Here is a 19,236-nt window from a genome sequence, read left to right on the forward strand (position 1 = left end):
GCAACTGTTTTTACTGATTTCAGATCTTTGTTTTGGCTTGAATTCTTGATCCTCCTTGATTAGAATGTTCTTTGCAACTCGGTCAACTTGATACTCTGATATCCTTCCAATTTGCTTCCTTAATTTATCTTCTCCAATCCCATGCTTCACAATTCAATCCTCAACTTGACCTTATATGAATAAACTTGTCAAGTCGGCTTGAATATACTTTTAAACAAACAATTTTCAACCCTTAAGTCGACTAGCATTAACCAATAAATCAATCAAACTCAATATGCTATCAGTCAGCTAACATAGAATTGAGTACTTGGCCAACTTAGAGAAACTCTTCGTTAATTGACCCAACTCGGTCAATACTGATTCTGAACTGACTTTCCTTTGGTAACCAAGTGAAATTAGTAAGAACTAACTCAGAACTTGGTTATAACTGAAACGCTCAACATACAGAGGAAACTGTCTTCAATCCTTGAATGAGCTCGGCAATCACTGACTTGCTCAATGAGACTTGACATTTTGTGTAACATCAAAGACAACATACAATTGCATAATTGTTTTCAACAATCTCCCTCGTTGGCATTGATGGCAACACAACATTTCATAGTATAATGAAATTTTAGAGCAAAAAGGAAGTAAGGATAATATCCTTAGTTTCATTTTGATTCTCATCCATAAGAACTCCCTCTAACATCAATCTCTTCCTCAGACTGCAGTCTCTCCCTCTGACAACAAACTCTCCATCTTTACTGATATAATTTTTTTTTGATAGGACAACAAACTCTCCCTCTTTGACATCTAATGCCAAAGACAACAATCATTGTGTTTTTCATGTACTTGATGTACTGATTCATATGCAATATGCTCTGACAATACTACATCAACTTGTCTAATGTTCAAAGTGCTTGGCTGATGCATCATTAAAATCTGATTAGTGAGCTTCAGATAGGGGAATGACCCCTAGCTTACCTCTTAGATACAAAAATGCGTCTTTAGATAATGGCTTGGTGAATATGTCTGCAATTTGTTCCTTTGTATTCACATATTCCAATCTCACCTCATTTTCTTGCACTAATTCTCTCAGAAAATGATATTTTATTGCAATATACTTAGTCTTGGTATGCATCACATGATTCTTAGAAATGTTAATTGCATTGGTGTTATCACAGAAGATAACTATTGGATCCTTGATTTCTTCCTTCATATCTGCCATCAGTTACTCGAACCAAATGATGTTGGAACAATTAACTGTTGCTACAACATATTTTGCTTCTGTTGTAGACTGAGAGATGCAATTTTGTTTCTTGCTTGTCCAAGACACTAGCCTCTTTCCAAGAAAGAATGCTCCACCACTAGTGTTTTTCTTATCATCGATGCTTCCTACCCAATCAACATTAGTAAAGGCTTTCGATTCAAAGTTGCCTCCTTTCTTATACCACAAACCATAATCTTCAGTACCTTTTAGATACCTCATAATTCTTTTTATTTCCATCATATGGTTTTCCTTTGGATTAGCAGAGAATATTGCCACCATACTAACTACTAATGCAATATCAAGTCTCGTGTGTACCACATACTGAAGTTTTCCAATCATTGATCTGTATGTAGTCTGATCTACCTCTTTGGAATCATCATTTTTAGAAAACTTATGTCTAGTAGACATCGGTGTTCCAACTGGTTTGGAGTCTTCCATTCCAAATTTCTTCAATATCTCCTTGATGTACTTTGATTGAGTAATGTAGATACCATTCTTCTATTGAATTTGCAAGCCAACAAAGAATTTAATCTCTCCAAACATTGACATTTCAAATTCTTTTCTTGTCTCCTTAGAAAAAGATTTGCATAAATCATCATGTCCAACGAATAATGTATCATCTACAAAGATTTCTGTCAGCACTATCTTCTTATTTGGTCCTTCCTTGATGTATAGACTGTTGTCATTATTTGTTCTTTGAAAACCAATCTTTAATAGATGACTGTGCAATCTTTCACACCAAGCTCTAGGGTCTTGTTTGAGACCATATAAATCTCTGTGTAGTCTGCAAACCATATCCCTGCTCAATGTAGACTTCTTCTTCTAGGATTCCATTCAAGAATGTCGACTTCACATCCATCTGATATACTTTAAATTCTTTATGTGCAACATAAGAAAGTAGTGTTCCAACACCTTCTAGTCTTGCAACAGGAGAAAAAGTCTCTCCATAATCAATACCTTATTCTTTAGCATAGCCTTTGCAAACTAACCTTGCTTTGTTTCTTGAAACTTCTCCATTCTCATTCAACTTGTTTCTGAATACCAATTTTGTGGCAATTACATTTTTGTTCTTGGGTCTAGGAACAAGAGTCCAAGTTTTGTTCCTTTCAATCTTATCAATCTCTTCATTCATTGCCTCAATCCAACTTTCATTTTCTAATGCATCTTTAACAGTTCTAGGTTCAAACTTAGTAAGAAAACATGTACCTTTTAATTTATTCCTTGTCATTGTGCCTTTTGACTGGTCTCCAATGATTTGCTTGGGTGCATTATGCCTTCTGATGTATCTAGCAAGTACAGGTACCTTCTTTCTAAATTCACTTGGTTCACCATGCTCAAAATGATCTTTTGAATCATGCTCAGGTCCCACTATCTGTGACTCGGGTCCTTCAGAGTGTGACTCGGTTTGCTAAAACTTAGGTTCTTCTAACTGCAACTCGGTTCCTTTAGATTGTGAGTTGAGTTGCATTGGCTGCAACTTGGGTTGAATTGAAGATTTAGGGGACTCAGGTGGTGAAGACTGTTGATTTCCAACTGCATTTGCTTGAACATCAAGTAAAGTATCAGGTTCATAGTAAACAAAGTTTTTGTAGTTTTTTGGTTCTTTTTTGCTTTGGTCTTCACTATTTTCAGCAAACTCGTCAGTTTTCACATGTGCACTTTCTATGACTTTGTGACTAGAAAAATTCAAACATTTATATGCCTTGCTCTTGTTGGAGTATCCCAAGAATATTCCTTCATCACTTTTCACATCAAATTTTCATTTCCTGGATTCTTTCAAGATATAACATTTGCTTCCAAATGCTTTGAAATAATAGACATTAGGTTTATAACCATACCATTATTCATAATGTGTTTGATCTGAGTCCTTTAGCTGAAGTCGGTTCAAGGTATGAATTGTTGTGTTGATTGCTTCCTTCCAGTATTTGATTGCAACATTTTTCTCTATCATCAGTGTCTTTGCACAATCCATAATAGATCTATTCCTTCTTTTTTCTATGCCATTCTGTTGAGGTGTACAAGGTGCATATACCTATCTTTCCTCTTTCATTGCCGAATTCATTGAATTCATTTGAGATGAATTCTCCTCCTCTATTTTGACCTTAGACACTATAGTTTCTTTCCTGTTTCTTTCTCCACCTTAGCCAGATACCACTTGAATTTTTGCAAGGATTCAGATTTGTCTTTTAGGTACATCATTGTCATCATCCTAGAATAATCAACAGATAAAATGAAGTACTTATCTCCATAGTAGCTTTCTATTCCAATAGGTCCATAAAGGTCTATATGAACTAGCTCCAGAACTTCTTCAGAATGATAAGTCTTGCTTTTGAAACTTGTCTTTCTCATCTTTCCAATTTGATAATTTTTGTACATGCCCATATCAGGTTTCTTTAGACTAGGAATGCCTCTCACTCTTTTATTTTTGCTTATGTTGACCAAGTTATCAAAATTTACATGACATAACCTTTTATGCCATAACCAACTTTCCTCTACTAGAGCTAGGAAACATGAACTTTCAGTTAGATCTAGGTAGAATAGATTACCTTTGGTTTGATTGCCAGTCCCAACTAGATTTCGTTTCCCATCCAACAGCTTGGCCTTGCCATTTATGAATTCTACCTTGAATCCAATGTTCAACTGTGCCACACTAAGTAGAACCCAGTAAGCATTGTCACACTTGAGTTCATTAGTCAATGTAATGCAACCTTTTGCTTTCACATAACAAGGTTCATCATTTCCAAATCTGACTCTCCCACCATCATAGTGTTCCAAGTGCTCAAATTTAAATATATCACTAGTCATGTGGTGAGAACAACCACTATCAATAATCCATGTGTCATTTTTGCTAATAAGAGAAATGAGGGCCATCTTATCACTTTAATCATCTGATTAACCTTTTACATCAATGTAAACAATTTCATCTTCATCACTACTATCTGAGTCTTTAGCCATGTAACAAAATTTCTTACCTTTATCCTTGTAGTCTTTGTATCTTTTGAAATTTTTCTTGCCTTTGAACTTGTCATGCTTCTTTTCTTCTTTGCATTCTTTGTTTGGACACCTTACAACAATATGACCAAATTTTTCACAAGAAAAATAGATTAGAGGTATTTTACCTTTGTACTTTCCTTTGCCTTAAGGGAATCTTCTTGCAAATAGGGCTTCAATTACTTCAAGGTCATCATCAAAATTATCTTCATCTTCACTATCAGACTTTTTGCTTTTGGATTTTCACCTTTCTTCTTGAGTGATATAGTTTAGTTTGAAATGCAGACTTAATGCTACTAGAGCTAGGAACATAATTATCAAAATTATCTAACTCAAAGGTTGTCAACCTTCCCACTAGTGCATCCAAAGTTATATAATTTTTAAGATCACATCTCATCTCTTGAATAGCTGACACTCTAATTCCATAAACATGAAGAAGAGTTCTGAGTACCTTGCAAACTACTATCACATCATCTATTTTCCCTCTCGAGGCTCTGATTGCACTTGCACTTGCTTTGATTTTTTTACTGTATTATGTAATGTTTTCATCTTCTCTCATCTTCATTTGATCAAATTGATTTCTTAGACTTTCTGCCTTAGCTTTCCTCACATTGTCATCTCCTCCATAGATATCTTTCAGCTTGTTCCACATTTCATGAGCAGTAGGACAATCTTTGACTTCATCAAATTCAACATAATTGAGAGTAGAGGCAATGCCAATCATCATTATGTTATGATTCTTCTTTTCCACAATTTTATCCATAGACAAAGGTCCAATAGGTGCCACATATTTGTTATCCACATATTTCAAGCATGTGTCTCGAATGGTTGCCAAATGTAGCTTCATAAGTTCTTGTCATGCTTGGAAGTTATCTCTGTTTAGTGTAAGAATCTCCCTTCGGTAAGACATCTTGATCTTTAGCTTAGGTCCTTGAAACCCTATCTGTAAGCACCAAATGCTTTGATACCAATTGTTGGAAATGGGAAGGAGTAACTGAGAAGTGAAGGGTGAATTAGTTACTCCAAAAACAAATCCAAAAGTCTTTTTAAGATGTCAACACAATATAAAACCAATAACTACTTGTAACTCGGTTAACACTGAACATGCAGATCTTAAGATATTAAATGTGATTAACCTTACTTAACCTAGTTGTAGAAACATAAAGCAAATAACATGAACACATGAGACACCAAAATTTAATGTGGAAACCCAATTTGGAAAAACCACAAATTGCAACTAGTTACTGTTTTTCACTCTTTATGAAGTGAGCCCTGTTAAGAGCTAACCCAGTTAAAGGTTACAAAGTACACTGTTTGGTGTGACCTTGTTAAAGGATTTAATTCACCCTGTTAGGAGTGGCCTTGTTAGAGGTCTTTAGACACTTCCATCTAGAAATGCCACCTTGTTAGAGGATTTGGCAAATAACTGTTAGGCTAGCTCTGTTAGGAGATTTGATTCACTGCTACAATTATTAGAGAGTAACAATGACTTGACCTGATTGCTGATGCAAGTGTCTTTGCTGATTTTAGATCTCTATTTTGGCTTGAATACTTGATCCTCCTTGATTAGAATGTTCTTTGCAGCTCAGTCCACTTAGATACTCTGATATCCTTCCAATTTGCTTCCTTAATTTTCCTTCTTCAATCCCATGCTTCACAATTCAATCCTCAACTTGACCTTATACTAATATGAATAAACTTGTCAAGTCGGCTTGAATATACTTTTAAACAAACAATTTTCATCGCTTAAATCAACTAGCATTAACCAATAAATCAATCAAACTCAATATGCTATCAGTCAACCAACATAGAATTGAGTACTCAGTCAACCTAGAGAAACTCTTCGTTAACTAATCCAACTCGATCAATATTGATTTTGAATTGATTTTCCTTTGGTATTCGAGTGAACTCGGTCAACTCAAGATCCATGCCAACTTTCCTTTGGTAACTGAGTGAACTCGATAAGAACTGACTTAGAACTTGGTTATAACTAGAACACTCAACATACACAAGAAACTGTCTTCAATGCTCGAGTGAGCTTGGCAATCACTTACTTGCTCAGTAAGGCTTGACATTTTGTGTAACATCAAAGACAACATACACTTGCATAATTATTTTCAACACTCTTGTTATCCTTTCTTTGCAAATCCTCTTCATCAATCAAACAAATGATAGCATTCAGACCAAAGTAAGCAATTGTTTCATCAACAAGTAGTAGGTTTGACATTAGTGACAAAATAATGATTGTTCCATGATAGGTTTCATCAATCTTCTTCACTTCAACAATCTAATTTCAACAATATTGTGGAACTACGTAAGCTCTTTTTGGAAAGTGAGGTTTTTATACTCTTCATAGGAATATGTACGTCCATATACAATCTCATGTTCATTTTTATAATACTAGCTCCGAGTAGCATTATTAACTTTGCATTATATATTCTCATGGTGATTGTAACCTACATGGCAACAAGAAAATGTGTGAGTCGCTTATTAAACTCAACAAGTGCCCTTGCTCTAGTAAGCAACAATGTTCCTTGCCTTTTAAATAAACCAAAGAGTCTCTATGGAAAGAGACAACAATAACAAATTAGCAATTTATCAATTTACTCACATAACTAGTGAGGATTTCCAACCAATGGCTATAATTTTTAGTATTCCAATTAGTCATTCTTACACAAAATATAGATCAAATTATTTTGCATAAAAATATTCAAAAAATATGTGTGCTTTATGAATTCTAGTTTCCTATAAGTAGAGAAAATATTAATATTATAATTTTTGAGATTATAAAGAAAACATTGAGAAGTTAGGAGCCATCTGAAACAAGTTTTCTTAGGCTCTAATACATTAGCACATAACAATTTAAGATATTTCTCCCATTGCTTGTTTTTGAATAAGGAAAATAGGTTTGAAGGGTGCCTGAAACCCTTTACAGAGCATATAATTTTCAATGAAGCTCAAACATAAAAACAACCAACCTTAGATGAAATAGGTTGCCCGACAAAACAAGGTGACCAGGGTGGCCTTACAGATAACACAGTGCTCTACTACCACCTAAACAAGTTTTAAATGAGATCTTGAAACCCCATGGTTACAAAAGAAGACATTTAATCCAAAACCAAGTCAAATTACAAGACAACAAGCCAAAGAGACCAGGATAACCAAAACAATATGGGACAACCTCAAAAAAGACCAGGCAAGCAGCTGAAAAAGAAATCCGAGCCTCAAGATTTACATTTGGATCTCGTCTTTTGAGAATGTAAAGACATATCAAATGATGGAAAAGAGGGCCTGACCTTTTTTCCTTTTACTCTTGTCCATCCATCCTCCACCATCCCTGCAACCTTCTACCAAGCAAAGTCATCCAAACTACAAACATCCCTCATAGCCCTCTCAACTAGGGAAGAAGCACCACCACACAAAAGAGGGGCAACAACTCCCCCCAAAGCCAAAGCCACATGAGGAGCAACAATTGAATTAGAAGTAGCAGCATTCAAAGGAGGGACAACAATATTGGCCACCTCCGTTGGAGAATGAGGAGCAGCAACAGAATCTGCCTCCAAAGAATCCTGAGAAGAATCGGCCAAACCACCCCCATCAGAGGGAGCTTTCTGAACAATGTAGTAATCATCCAAACCCCCTTCCACCAAGAAGATGACTTTTTCGATCTAACCTTTCGAGAGGAGCATCATGCTACAAGGTGGTCAGTCTTATGGCATTTCCAACGTCTGAAATGAATGCCCTCATAATCAATAAGCTAAATCCAAGAGCCATTGGGAGAGACCAATTTAATCATTTCTGGGAGCCCCTTAGAGACGTCTATCTCCACAAGAATGTGAGTATACGTCATCCGAAACACATTGGAAGATGCGGTATCAACCAACAAAAATCCCCTAGGGCCTCCCCCACAGCCTCCAAGACTAAATCCAACCATAAGTGAAGGGGAAGATAAGGCATCCTTACCCACAGAGGAATCTTGTTAAATGATTCAATCGACGGATCAAAATCCACATACCATGGTTTGGCCATCAAGGGGAACCTCTGCTCCCAAGAGAAATCACATTGAAGGATGGCATTTCGATCATCCTTAGAAGAAAATTTCACAATGAAAAAGCCCCTTGCCACAGGGAAAATCTGGACAATATCTGAAACTATAGGCTCCCAAAATTTGGAAATCCAAGCATGCAGATCTGACAGAGAGGGCTAGAAACCCCTAAAATGGAAAATGACAACAATAGAGAAGAAGTCCTTCACATAAGTAGAAATCTCATTGACAAGATCAAACTCTAGATTGATCACAATGGGGTTACTTACAACAACAGACATAAGAGCACGGGGCCTCAGATGCACAACCTGACCACAAAGACTAGCCTCATAGGCGGCCACATTAGCATAGGAAATGGTTGAACCACCCACAGCTCTTGGGGAACAAATATCCCCACCAGGATTTGGAGAAGCCCTAGCCCGAAAAGTAGCAAAGGGGCCACCCCCTGCCTTGGGCAAAGGACAAAACCCTCCCTCAAAGACCGCTTGAGAAAGGGCAGGGGAAGCCCGGTGAAAGCAACCTGTAGCATCACCTCCAAAGGGATCGGTCAAAGCAAGAGCAAAAACCAGGGTAAATGCAGACATGAGAGCAGAAGCTGCAATAGAAGTCAGAGCGGGAGCGGAAGCCGGAGTGGTTGGCATAAAGCCAGACACAATATAGCATGTGAAAATGTTAAGGAACCTATTTGTTGTAGAGAAGGATTTCTCCCATTGCTTGGTATACAAGTTGGTATTCAAACATTTGTTAAGATTTTCATATACATTAGTATCATTAGAGATAGATTTATAAACAACTTTAGCTTTGATATCATGCAAAGAGATACTGTCAATCCATTCGAAATCCTTATGTTGACCAACCCCCTTATACAAGTGGCAATAGGTTTGAATGGTATACCATTTGATTGAGGTGAAATTTATGACTTAGAAACGCCCAATCAACAAGTTGGCCATTACTAGTGATATCATCAAAGCATTGAATGTCTTTTAGTAATATTTTTTTGGTCATGCATCCTTGAAGCTAGGTAAGGGGCTTCCCTTTGTGTTCAATGTTGCACTAGATGGACAATTGACCATATAATTTCTCATTCTTGTCTCAAATGAACTAATAGTTAATCACCTTTTCGTTAACCATCTCCCCAACTTTCCACTAATTTTAAAACACCTTGGATACTAATAGGAAGATCCTTCCAATACTTACAAAATTTGGGGGGAGCAAGTAAAATATTGTTTCTGATTAAAACCTTTCAATGACCCATCTCCCTCAAGAGCTATGATAAAGTGCTCCTTTACATGAAAATAATATTTTATGAATTATCTCTAACATAAAACTAATGAAATGTTTAGTTGTGAGATAATAATCGCTAAACAAAACCTTTGTTAATTAAAAAGAGGTTCAAGAATGAAAGAATATAAATAAAATAAAATAAATATATAATATTTTTTATTATTAAGTAAAACAGATCTTGAAGGGCCCCTAAAACCCATTACAAAAGATCCAAAGATTTACTCAATTACAACCCATATAGAAAAGCATAACAAAAAAGAACAAGGCCAACCAATGAACAAAAGGCTAGCCACGGAAGGACAACAACAAATATACTAAACCAAAAGACTCGAAACTAGCAAATAGACACAAAGGAAACTAGGAACACAAAGGGCAACTATCTCATATTCTTGAGCAGCTCTACAACCTACAACTCCAATTCATCCATCTTCTTAGTCGCCTTCTTGATTTTCTTTACCTATGTAGATGCAAAAGTGGCCATCTTTCTAGTGCTTTCCTTGATTCTTTTTCCAAGCCCATCACAACTGTCCACGTGACCCCCTTGATCATTATAAACTTTGATAATGGCCTTGTCCCATGTCGAGCTCTAAAGCTTGCTAATAAGAATTTTTAGGTGCTCATTAGAAATCTTAAGAATATGAAAACTCTGATTAATTATACTTCTCAGATTATTCTCAATCTTAGCAACCTTTTTGTCCAGCTCCAACACCTTGGCTTCCATCCTATAAAATGCTGCCATATCTATTAAAGACCCCATCTCCAGATCGTCCTTATCAACATTCTCTAAGTATTTATGGTTGCCAATTTTACCTTCTAAGGAAGCCATCCTTTCATTTTTGTCATTAATTTCATGTTAAAGTCATTTGATGGAACATAAATGTTCCAAAAGGTTGCTCCTTGCATTGTTCAAAACATCCATCTTAGGCTCTTTGTTGGAGTCACTGAGAATCAATGTGGAAGAATTAATTTTCTCCTTGAGATCAATCTCACTCATCTCCTCACCAGAAACCATCAAGTCAATTATCTCCTTAGCAATACCCAACCGCACTGTGTTTATATCAAGAATTTTCCACACAGTCTTTCTCACCCTAGGTAGAGTGCCTTTCACAAGGGACTGAACATGCATATCAACCAAGGGCATCTAAGAGTTCATTGTTGGTATCCAGATTATCCTCTCCCATTGGGGAATCATCCTATATTGGTCTTGAATGAGCTTAAGGGGAGAGTCAGAAGCCCTCTTTTTGCCTTCATTGCCCATAATCTTCTTTTGTTCTTTCTTGGCAAATTTACTTTCTTTCTTCTTGTTGGTTCCCTCCTCATTATCAGTTTCCATATCCTCGTCCTCCTCGTTATACTCTTCATTAGAGGAAATAACCACCCTAGCTCGTCTTTCGGTCAAGGAACCCTTCAAATCTTTCTTAACATATCACACTGGGGCTTTGGAAGAAGAATCCTTCCCCTTACCCTTAGTATTGGTGACCTCCATGTCCTCCAAATGCATTCCCTCACTATCTTCAGTTTCAAAAAAATCTAGCGTTGATTTAGATTCCTCATCATTTTCCTTTGAAATACCCTTCTCAATAAATTTCCCAATAGAATGAACCTTGATATACTCATAAATGAGTGACATAAGGCCATCATGCAAGGGCGGGTTTGTACGCACTTTTTCCTCATACCATTAATAATGAAATTCAAAGAAGTATACAAGTAGAAGGGAATATAAATTTTAATTCCATGCCTGAACTAGTTTAGAAGAACAAAGTGGTGGGAACAAATATGAGTGGAATTACCATCCAAGGTAACATAATACACAATAGCATGTAGGACATATCTCCAGAGTTTTTAATACACTTGGGATGGTAATAAGTTTTACCTCCCTTAATTAGGGATTCACTTTCTCCCGGCTCCTTCACGAATTCCTCAATGGCAGAGTCCGAGAATTTCCTATCCCTATAGAATTTTTTCCTCACATGGGAATGCCTGTCACCTTGGAAATGAGGTCCTAAGTGATAGTGACACTTCGACCGCCCACATTTAGGGAGCCTTCAAAATAGCTTCTCAAGGACAGATTTGTAACTTCAAGTTTCCCCCCATGTAATCTATCCATGAATGGAATCAAGCCACCCTTCTATGAAATCTCCCACACCTTGGTTTGCCTTCTCCATTTATCACAATTAGGAGGCTCCCTTCTCATGCGCTTCCTATCGTTTTCTCTTCTTTGCAACTCACTCACCAAGGATCTCGCACAAAAAAGAAAGTTTTAATGCATGAAACCAAGTGATGGTGAGTAATAATAAAAACCAGGGTCATCAAAAACACCCACAAAACGTGCAGCCAAAGTGTGAGATCATAAATATGCCCTTCCTTACAATCCTACAAGCACCTCGTAATCATAAAACCATCCCATCTAGGTACCATCATCATAATTATTAATAAAGTCCTCCTTACTATTTATGAATTCGTAATTAGTGCTTGACATCACCTTCAGTAGGAGAGCCACATCACCCTTCCAAAACATTTTTTGGTCGATCTTGACTACAACATCAGCCACTAAACAACCATATTAGACTCTTGATACGCATGTCAAATGTGATGTTTGTCCATGGTTCTTAGGATAGCTAAGGTCTCTTTGATAATATTATCAATTCTCCATGAGGGTTGAGATATCCCCTTCAAACAATTGATAATGTTATTTGAGTCTCCCTCCAACCAAATTTTAGTGATGCCCATGTCTCGAGCTAACTTAGTAACTTGAAGGGCCATCATTGCCTCTGCGTAGTGGTTGGTCTGCCACTATATATAATATAAAAGATTCTAATGCTCAAGTTTTTCATGAAGGTTTATAGGCCTTAGGCCTTTAATACCACATTGAAATTAATTATATGAATAAGCTTTTAAAAATGTTGAGATTAACTTTAGCTTTGAAATTGTTTATATATTTAGAGTGGTTTACATTTATGGATTATATGGATCACTTTTTGATAAAAATTTTTTATTTATACTAGTATTTTCACTCATTTTTCAAATAAAAAGAAGGTTAACATATGAAAGTAGTTTGATTTTAATGACAAGTGGGAATCATATTCCAACAATTTATAAATAATCTTAGTGTAATACTTGACTTCTAATAATTCAATGTACTCAAATTATCATTTAAAAAAGTGTTCTAATCCTATAACCTTATAACACAAATTGTACTTACATCTATTATATTGTGCAGGCTTAAAATTGACATGCCACCAAAATTATGACAATATGAACGAATGTGAATGTTCACGGGCCACTTGCATACATTGTCCATATTAACAAAATTAAAAGCTAACTAAATTTGGTGTTTTATTTCTCACTCATATGCATTGTCAGTATTAACAAAACTACACGCTAGATAAATGTGATTTGTTTATTGCTCACTTGCATGCATGGCTAGTTTTTTATTCTATACCCTGTCTATTAACATAGTCTACTATTCCACTCATTGCCAAGAACAATGCTATTGGCCTTAATGCTTTCATAATTTCATACTTTCATGTTTCAATCATCCAAAATTTCTCTAGCTTCGAAATTTTCTATTACCTTGTCTACCTTTATCTATCAATCATATTTTAAACAAAAGTGGAGGCTCTATAGGAAGGTTAACAAAGGTACTTTCAATTATTATGTAACATACATTAACTTCATTAGAAATGAATGGCTTTGTAGTTGAGTTTTACAAAATAATCAAAATATTCTAATGTCTATTTAGTACTCATTATCAAATTTTATGTAATTAATGAAATATATATTACAATTTAAATAAATAGTTAAATATATACTAAAGTTCAAAATATGTGTAATCATACAAGCTTTTCGATGAAATGTGCATAATTTATTTGCTCTAAAGTGTTGAGGTTGACTTTGTGTAAATTTGATGTTTAGGTGATACCCATTTAGCTCAATTTCAATTCTTGAAAAAGGAAACTCTTGATTCCATACAAGAGGAGAGTGTTGGTGATTCCATTGTTGAGGAAGGTACCTCTAATACATAAGACAATTGTAGAAGTGACACTTTCAATAGCTAGGAATCCATGGTGGTATCATTGTAATCCCTTTTACGATTAAAACATTTTATACAGGTTTTAACGTCTATTGAGATCTATGAATTATTGTTTCATAGTTTGCAAAATATGTATAGGATATTACTATAATGTTACAAAATAGAAAGAGTTGTAAAATTAATTTTTACATTTTATTTATTACATTAATACATGACAATGTAATGAAGAGTTCAAAATTCAAACTCAATCATACATGATATAATAGGTTTTGGTGGTTTGAAATACAATACTTATTAACAAATTTGAGAAAATGTTGATGTTTTTTGTTATTTACACATAATTTTACAAGATAGAAAGAGATGTAATATGAATTTTTAGTTTTTGTTTATTACATAAATACATGATAATGTAATCCACCATACATGATATAATAGGTTTTTTTGGTTTGAAATGCAATACTTATTAACAATTTTGAGCAAATGTTCATGTTTTTTGGTATTTAATCAGAAATCAAGGTTTCATTGAGAGAATATAAGGTTAATACTTAATTTTTAATCTTTGGAATTATTTGGAGGTTACTAAGGTTAATATAATCTTAAATAAATATGATACATTTGAATTGGGATACACCTTTCAACATGAAGCTTCCCAAGAAAAGGACCCTTAACTCACCCAAAAATGAGTGAAGTGCATATTACAACAATACATTTGGAAGAAAAATAGTGAAAAATATGTTATCATGTTTAATAGATTTGTACCAATATGACTTTTTTGGAAATTGTAAATTTTAATGTTTTCTCATTTAGTTATATGGGTTTATTTATCTTTTATTTAAGGAAACATAAAGGGCCACTAGAATAAGGTTCATTTGAGAAAATGGTGGACACCTTCAATGTTGATAATGATTGAAATAGTATATTAATGCAAGTATATGTCGTATCAATTGATGGAAACGAGTATAAGATACCTAAATTATTTCTATATGGTTTTTAGAGTAGATATATTGAAGATGATGAAAATGTATCACACATATATAGAGGGAACACCTCACTAGTCCTTACACAAAATTCTCTCTTATCATTTCAATTTATTTATGCAAACAATCACATGATTAGAGAAGCCTAGCATGTAGTGCCCACCTATAGTTTGTTTTTCCATTATATTTACATAACTCTTTTTATGCCTATTTCATGCATGTGTTAGTTTCAAGGGTATTGGATTTATAATTATGAAATAATTTCATAACTTGCACTAGAGATATATCAACGATGATTATTTAGTTGACTATACTTCATGTGTTGTTTAATGATTATGGTTACTGGTGCATTAATGATGCATTAATGACTTGTAGTTAATAAATGTGATTTCTTTCATAGCAATGTCAGATGATGTTTTAATGATGATTACTTATATTCATAACGTTGTATTATTGTATCTATGCATTTGATGTTTGACTTATAATTATTATGGTACTTACCCCATACTTGCATATGTATGGTGTGCATGTTTATTTTATCTTTTTGTCTGATGTGTTTGATGTGGTTAAGGGAGGGAGGCAATCACTTACTAGTTGGGATCTATACGATGTACCATTTCTTGTCATTGCTTATTTAGTTTAGATATATTTATATGCATGTACATGCTCGTCTTTTATGTAGAATATAGGTACAGGGCATTGACTTCTCCAAATTGCTAGGATGAGCATGCCCTATCACAATAACTCCATGGTAAGAATGGGGAGATAATGTTCAGGTTCAATTCCAGCCATAGCCTAACTACTTGTCCTGAGAAGGAGGACATGTATTTGACTTTCCACCCCTTTTAACCTGTGAGTTTATTTTTGTTTGTGTTGTTTGATTTTGAGTTTTGGTCTGTTTTGGTAATGTTGCTTTTATGTGGATTTCACTATGTGATTTATTTGGTAAATGATTTAATTATATAATTTAGTTAATCATATAATTAAATATTATTTGATTAAAAAAAATATTGAAACATGAAAATATTTAATTTATTAAATGTGCTTAAACTTAAAAGTCTAAATTTAAAAAATTGGTTAAAGAGAAATAAGGATATGATGATATTTAATTAATTATAAATTAATTAAATATGTACTTCAACTTAAAATATTTAATTTAAAAGTCTAATTTAAGAAGTTAGACAAAAAAGAATTAAAATATTAAAATATTAAAAATTTAATATTGCTTTATTATAATTATTTATTTAATAATAATTAAATTAGAGTTGCATTTAAATAATGAGCTTTAATTATTATTATTAATTCAAATAATAAACTATGCTTTAATTAGTGCTTGCATTAATTAATAAATTGAAAGAAAGTAAAATATAAAAGAATATTTTAATTAAAAAGTTCTTTAAGTGTGCATGAAAGGATTAAATAATAAAAGTTTATTTTAAAGAGACTTTTGTATGTTCAAAAATCAAAAACCCTAAGTAGAGTTAAACTTTTTATTAAGAGATTCAAACTCATTTCTACACATGTTTTGGGGAGCAAAATTTGGAATTGGATCAAAAGAATTGTTGAGAGTTGCAGAAGGTTTTAGGAATTTGCATACATTCACAGATTGTCTCATATTTTAACTGTGGTTTTGAGGTTTTGGGGAGCAAAATTTGAAATTGGATCAAAAGAATTGTTGAGAGTTTCATAGGGTCTAGGGATTTGCATGCATTTACAGATTGTCTCAAATTTTAGCTGTGGTTTTAAGGTTTTGGGAGCGAAAATTTAGAATTAGATTAAAAGAATTGTTGAAAATTTTAAAGGGTTTGAATTTGCATGTATTCACAAATTGCCTCATATTTTAGCTGTGGTTTTGAGTTAGGGTTTGAAAACCCATTGTAGAATTTTATTGAAAGATCTGTTTACTTCATGTCTTCCTAAGTGTTTGCATATTGCTTATTAATTTATTGTATTGATTGTTGAATAAAGAATTATGTTGTAGATTTTGAAAAAGGAAAACTTATTAATCAAGAAAACTTGACTAAGGAAAATTATAGAAAAATTGTAAAAAATTATTGTGATTGTATTCTTATAAATCCCCTTTCTAATATGCCAAAAATTTGATTATTGAAAATTGGAAGAAAATAATAAATTGAACAGTTAGGGTTTCAACTTTAAATTTGTCATTGGAACTATGAGATTATCATGAATTTTCTAAATATAGATAAATATTATTCTTATATCTAAAATAATGTAATCGTAAAATTTATTAGGGAAAAAAAAAGATTAATTGAGAGGAAAGCATGTTTTAATCGAACTTATGCATGCATGTGAAAACAATTATGCTAAAAATAGACGCTAAGTATAGTATGGTTACATGCATGTGAAAAAAGTTATGCTAAAAATAGAAAGCTAAGTACAGTAGGGTTACATCTATGTGAAAACAAATATACTAAAAATAGAAAACTAAGTATAGTATAGTTGCATGATTTGAGAGATCAAAGATATGCAAAAATACTAATTGTGTGTGTATTTTAAATTTGTATAGTTTAATTTTCAAATTTATTTATTTAAAATAATATTAATAATAATTTATTAATTTTTAAAATGAAATAAATATTATTCATTTAGTTATAAAGTGAATGTTAGTATTAGTGATTATTTAAATTTAGTTAAACTCTTAGTTGCATATAAATAATTTAATATTTATTAATGCAAGAGAAAAGTTCATAAATAAATATTTATAATTTTATTATATTTTAAGAAAAGTTGTGGTAGAGTTCACTTTGTAATCATTTAGTTAATAACTATTTGACTTTATGAGAGAAATTATAAATAATTAAATTAAATTAATAATTTTATCTCTATTAGCATTATGAATTAAAGAAAAATTAAATTTTATTATTAGACTAAAATAGAAGTCAAATTAATATTTTAGAAATAAAATTGACATTAATATTTAATCTAATAATGTGCATTTATGTTATTAATTAAATCATTTCATTTATGATTTAAGATTATTTAAATTAATAACATGAAAATATTGCATGATATTTTATATGTAGAGAGATTGGATATTTAAATACTTATTGATTTAAATAAGTATATTAGCATACCAATTTATATTAACATGTATATTCTTACCTTATTTCTAAACACATCCTTATGACCCAAATTAAATTAAAAAAATTGATGGAATTAAATCATGTGGCTAAAAACTATGTGTTTTCTAATATTCTATTTATAGTCTTGTGATGTTTATTTTCATGATGGTTTTTCTTTGTGAGTTGTTTAGTTGGCCAAGTTAAGATGTGAACTAGAGACATTTTTTGAGTTTTCTTTTATGATTATTTGACGGGATGTCATGATGAACTTTATAATTTAAATTGAAATTTATGTTTTATGAGCTTTATGCTATTGAGCATTTATGAGAACTTGGGTTCTTGAGAACCAATATTATTTATGGGTTGCGTGTCAAGGAACCAAATTCGATCAGGGTAAAAGTACAAAGTTGTGTCACCTTTCAGAGTAACTTATCAGAATGACTGAATTTGAGTATTTCTATCTAAAATTCAATTTTTTTAAAACATATGATCTAGATAAATTTATTCTAGCTAAGTTATATATGGTCTCACACTTTTCCAATTGAAAATGTCTATTAAATGCATTTTTTATACTAGTTTGTGTCCAATTACTAAAGAAACAAAATTATTTCAAAACAGTGGCATTTCAATAACTCTTACTATTTTTTATAAAAAATTTTAATAACATATAAACATCATTTTATAGAGCTTAGAGTCAAGAATATTCTCATGTAGAGTTTATAATGTTTGAATTAAATATAGTATATCGAAATCAAAAAATTTCACTACCACGTATTTTAAAACTAAAAAAGATGTCAATTTTGAGAAAGAAAAAAATATCAAATGATATCAAAAAAATCTAAAAATTATATGACATTCTAGAAGAGAGCATCCTCCTAATTTTTCTCCTGGTTAGAATAAATTTGTTTTGAAAAATGTGGTGGGAGATGAAAACTATCAATTTTAGGTGAGTTAAAATTTCAAACTTTATAGATGAGAAAATATAGTTCTAAAGCCAATTTTTATTTTTGATGGTTCTAGATATATATGTTATCTATAACATAGTCTAAGATCAAAGGGAGATAATTTTATTTGCATATAGTTTTGTGGTGGGAACTAGACCCCTAATTTTAGTATTTTTTAGCACCTAAAAATTATCTATAAAAATTAGGAAAATATATCAATTCTTATTACAAATAATTATTAAAAATTATAATCCTAAAATTCATCCATTTTGACACATTTAATTAGTTTACTTTATTTCCAAATTCAAAATAATAATATCAATTTTATGTCATTGAAGGTGAATAGTTAGCCTTTTGTTAGCCTTTTCCTTTACAAGAGGGTGACACAGGGTTGTGCTTTTACCCATCAATATTACTCTTGTGGTAAGAGACACTATTGTACTTTGTGATATTTGAGAGATTGTCTAGGTACATATCCTTGGGAGTGGCTTATATTAGGGATTCGAGACTCAAAGTGGTTAGTGCTAGGGTAACCTATTGTAAGTTATGTAATAAGTGATAATCTAGTAATTAATATTTTGGGGAAACACACTAAAAAAATAAGTTAGAGATATTTGTCTCACCCATGCC

At 32.7% G+C, this 19,236-nt stretch overlaps 1 protein-coding gene across 1 annotated transcript in view; it reads left to right on the forward strand.

Moving 5' to 3' along the window:
• The window catches only part of LOC149535818 (SMAD/FHA domain-containing protein), a 62,893-nt gene extending 48,979 nt beyond the window's left edge, over positions 1 to 13,914 (forward strand). The window contains exon 5 of the mRNA XM_089805514.1: positions 13,485 to 13,914. Coding sequence (XP_089661640.1) covers positions 13,485 to 13,594 — 110 coding nt within the window. The 3' untranslated portion in view covers positions 13,595 to 13,914. The remainder of the gene's footprint in view (positions 1 to 13,484) is intronic.
• The last annotated feature ends 5,322 nt before the right edge of the window (positions 13,915 to 19,236 follow it).

This window comes from Cupressus sempervirens, chromosome 10 (assembly GCF_028749045.1).
Source record: "Cupressus sempervirens isolate cs-2001-9-10 chromosome 10, ASM2874904v1, whole genome shotgun sequence".
Classification (NCBI taxonomy): Eukaryota; Viridiplantae; Streptophyta; class Pinopsida; order Cupressales; family Cupressaceae; genus Cupressus; species Cupressus sempervirens.